This window comes from Poecilia formosa, unplaced genomic scaffold (assembly GCF_000485575.1).
Source record: "Poecilia formosa unplaced genomic scaffold, Poecilia_formosa-5.1.2 Scaffold2858, whole genome shotgun sequence".
NCBI lineage: Eukaryota > Metazoa > Chordata > Actinopteri > Cyprinodontiformes > Poeciliidae > Poecilia > Poecilia formosa.
This window is the reverse complement of record NW_006802797.1, coordinates 1-3,070: the sequence shown is the minus strand read 5'-3', so window position 1 is coordinate 3,070 and position 3,070 is coordinate 1. Positions and strand designations below refer to the sequence as shown.

The 3,070-nt window shown below is 47.7% G+C and overlaps 1 protein-coding gene across 1 annotated transcript; it reads right to left on the bottom strand.

The window, feature by feature from the left end:
* Positions 1–5: 5 nt before the first annotated feature.
* Positions 6–695, bottom strand: LOC103133383 (zinc finger and BTB domain-containing protein 26-like; the record flags this gene model as incomplete). The annotated part of the gene is made up of 1 exon (XM_007545142.2): positions 6–695. A coding segment is annotated over exon 1 (516 nt), but the record flags the coding sequence as incomplete, so codon positions are not given.
* Between the last annotated feature and the right edge of the window lie 2,375 nt (positions 696–3,070).

Below are 3,070 nucleotides of genomic sequence, written 5' to 3'. Positions count from 1 at the left end.
TCCTCCTCCTCTCCCTCAGGTACAATCCGCACCTGAGACCGCTCCTGCTCCCTTTGAGCCTGGGAGGACGGACCCTCGTCTCCCTTTTCCCTCCGCAGGTCCAGATCCACCTCCAGCTGGCGTGAGGCCTGAGGTTTGATGAACTTGTTGAGGGCTTGGGTGCACTGCTCCACGATGTGGCCCATTTGGAGGAAGCTGGCCACCGTCAGGTAATGCACGAGCTCCAGCTCAGGAAACTCCAGCTGGCCGGTGTAGCAGGAGAGCAGCAGCTGCCGGCCAACTTCTGCCTCCTGAATCATGGAGATCTGGACCTCCCTGGAGTCCTGCTGCAGGATGAACTGGTCCCTCAGGAAAGACGAGCCGGCAGCAAACACCACTTTGTGGCCAGGGACCTCCAGCTGGTTGATGCGAACGACGACGTCGCAGAAGCGTCTCTGGTGTCGGAGAAGGTTCATCTTCTGCAGCATGGAGTCCCCAAACGTGGCGAATCGGAACTGCAGGATCACCTGGTTCTGGGCCATAGTGGACCACTGGGCAGCCGCAGCAGCACACCTGGCCAGGACAGATTCAAACAGAGAATCAGCCCCACAATGACACTACTGTTGACAACAGTTACTATGTCACACTGCAGTCTCAGAGGACTGTTTTCCATCATAGAAGACACCATGTTTGTCTAAGCTAATTAATTTGGCTAAACATACATTTATTAGCTAACAAATGTCGCTAAATGTACATTTACATTTTATTGGAGAGGAGGGTCCGTCGGAGAGTCGAACCTCGGATTCAGGAAGACAGTGTGGTTTTCGTCCTGGTCGTGGTCCTAGACCAGCTCTACACCCTCAGCAGGGTCCTGGAGGGTGCATGGGAGTTCGCCCAACCGGTCTACATGTGTTTTGTGGACTTGGAGAAGGCGTTCGACCGTGTCCCTAGGGGGGCCTTGTGGGAGATTCTCCACAAGGGATTCTCCCATACTTCTCCGGGAGTATAGGATACCGGGCCCTTTGATACGGGCTGTCAGGTCCCTGTATGACTGGTGTCAGAGTCTGGTCCGTATTGCCGGCAGTAAGTCGGGCCCATTTCCGGTGAGAGTTGGACTCCGCCAAGGCTGCCCTTTGTCACCGTTTCTGTTCATTACTTTCATGGACAGAATTTCTAGGCGCAGCCGAGATGTTGAGGGGATCCGTTTTGGTGGCCTTAGGGTCACATCTCTTCTTTTTGCGGATGATGTGGTCCTGTTGGCTTCATCAGATTGTGATCTGCAGCTCTCGCTGGAGCGGTTCGCAGCCGAGTGTGAAGCAGCCGGGATGAGGATCAGTGCCTCCAAATCCGAGGCCATGGTCTTGAGCCGGAAAAGGGCAGAGTGCCTTCTCCGGGGCAGGGGGGTGTCGTCCTGCCTCAAGTGGAGGAGTTTAAGTATCTGGGGATCTTGTTCACGAATGAGGGAAGAAGGGAGCGGGAGATCGACAGGCGGATTGGGGCAGCGTCTGCTGTGAAGCGGGCGCTGTACCGGTCCGTCGTGGTGAAGAGAGAGCTGAGTCAAAAAGCGAAGCTCTCGATTTACCGGTCGATCTACGTTCCCACCTTCATCTATGGTCATGATCTTTGGGTCATGACCGAAAATCACGGATACAAGCAGCCAAAATGGGTTTCCGAAGCGATAAAAGCTGGGTAGCTCTTGCATTGCTACAAAATGGAGCCATGTTTCCTTCAGCCCATTGGCGGCAATGTTGACACCTTGAGATGCCATGAGACCTAAATCCTGAACATCATGGCATGGAGTGCATCCCAGTTTTCCATGTCTGGCATATAAACATTCATTTTAGCTTTTAAACTGGTTATATTGATTATGTGTCCAAACAAATCAGTAGCCTAGCATCATGACCTGTTTGTTCTGAAGATCCTGCAGCTTCCACTTCATCTTCCTAACATGGCGCCTCCTCATCCCGACTCTCATACTGACAGGAGGAACCACAGAGCTCTGTTAGGTTAAAGCAAATCTTCTGAAGTTGGGATATTTTTCCTCCAACAGGTTCCAGAAGAATCACCTCAAACCAGATGGTGGACTGGATTTTATTTCACTGTCATTTGTGAATGTTAGAGCCTCATTTTCAACAGTGGAGCTATTAAGGCTGAAAAAGGTTATCATTTTGGAGAACGTCTCATCAACATCAATATTTCCACTAAATAAAAGGCAAAAAAAATTTGTTTGATAAAGGAAAAGCCTCTCAGACTCTGAGCCCGACAACACCAAACTATTTTTATATTAGACAATTAATTTAATTTCACATAATTATCGCGGTAGAAGCCATTGGTAATGAAACATATTTGCCGTGTTTGATGTTTGTTGTGAATGACGTATACTCACAGACTAACAAGATAATTAGTCCAAGTTTGTCGTTTATTGAACGTTCAGAAATTACAGCGGCTGTAATGAGGTAAAACAACTTGAACAGGTGATCAACTCTAAACCACTCGCACATTTTTATTCTCCGTCACACCCGTTCCCATGGCAACCTCCTGCGCTCCACAAACAGACCAGAGATTACGTTAAAAACATAACATTCAGTCCGTTACGATATCAGGTTTTCAGGCTTGATATTTATTTTGTGATCATTAATAAGCGCTCCCTGAATACAGCGGTGGTTGATTAGTTAATTTTAAAATCCTGCTCTGCTAGTTATTTAGGTAATGGAACCGTAACGCACAGAATTCCGCAACACCTTGTTGAAACAATTATCACTGAGATTATTATTGTTGTTGGGTCATTAATTTCAACACGTTTGGATGATTTTTTTGTTTGTTTGTTTGTTCTTTAATAAAGTAACGAACGTTTTAAGCCAGTCAGAGGACGTGCTGGACTCAGCGTCCTGGCGGCGTTCAGTTTGTCACCTGATGCCGAGATCGACTCAAAACCTTTCGCGATCGACGTGTTGCACTGTAGTAAAGCAGTAAGAGTTCAGAAACAATATGAAACGGGAAAAAAGTTATTTATTAACTGATTAAGTCGTGTTTTAGATTGTTCTTGAAAAACTAATCAGTCACGGCTGATTAGTACCCACCTTCTTTCACC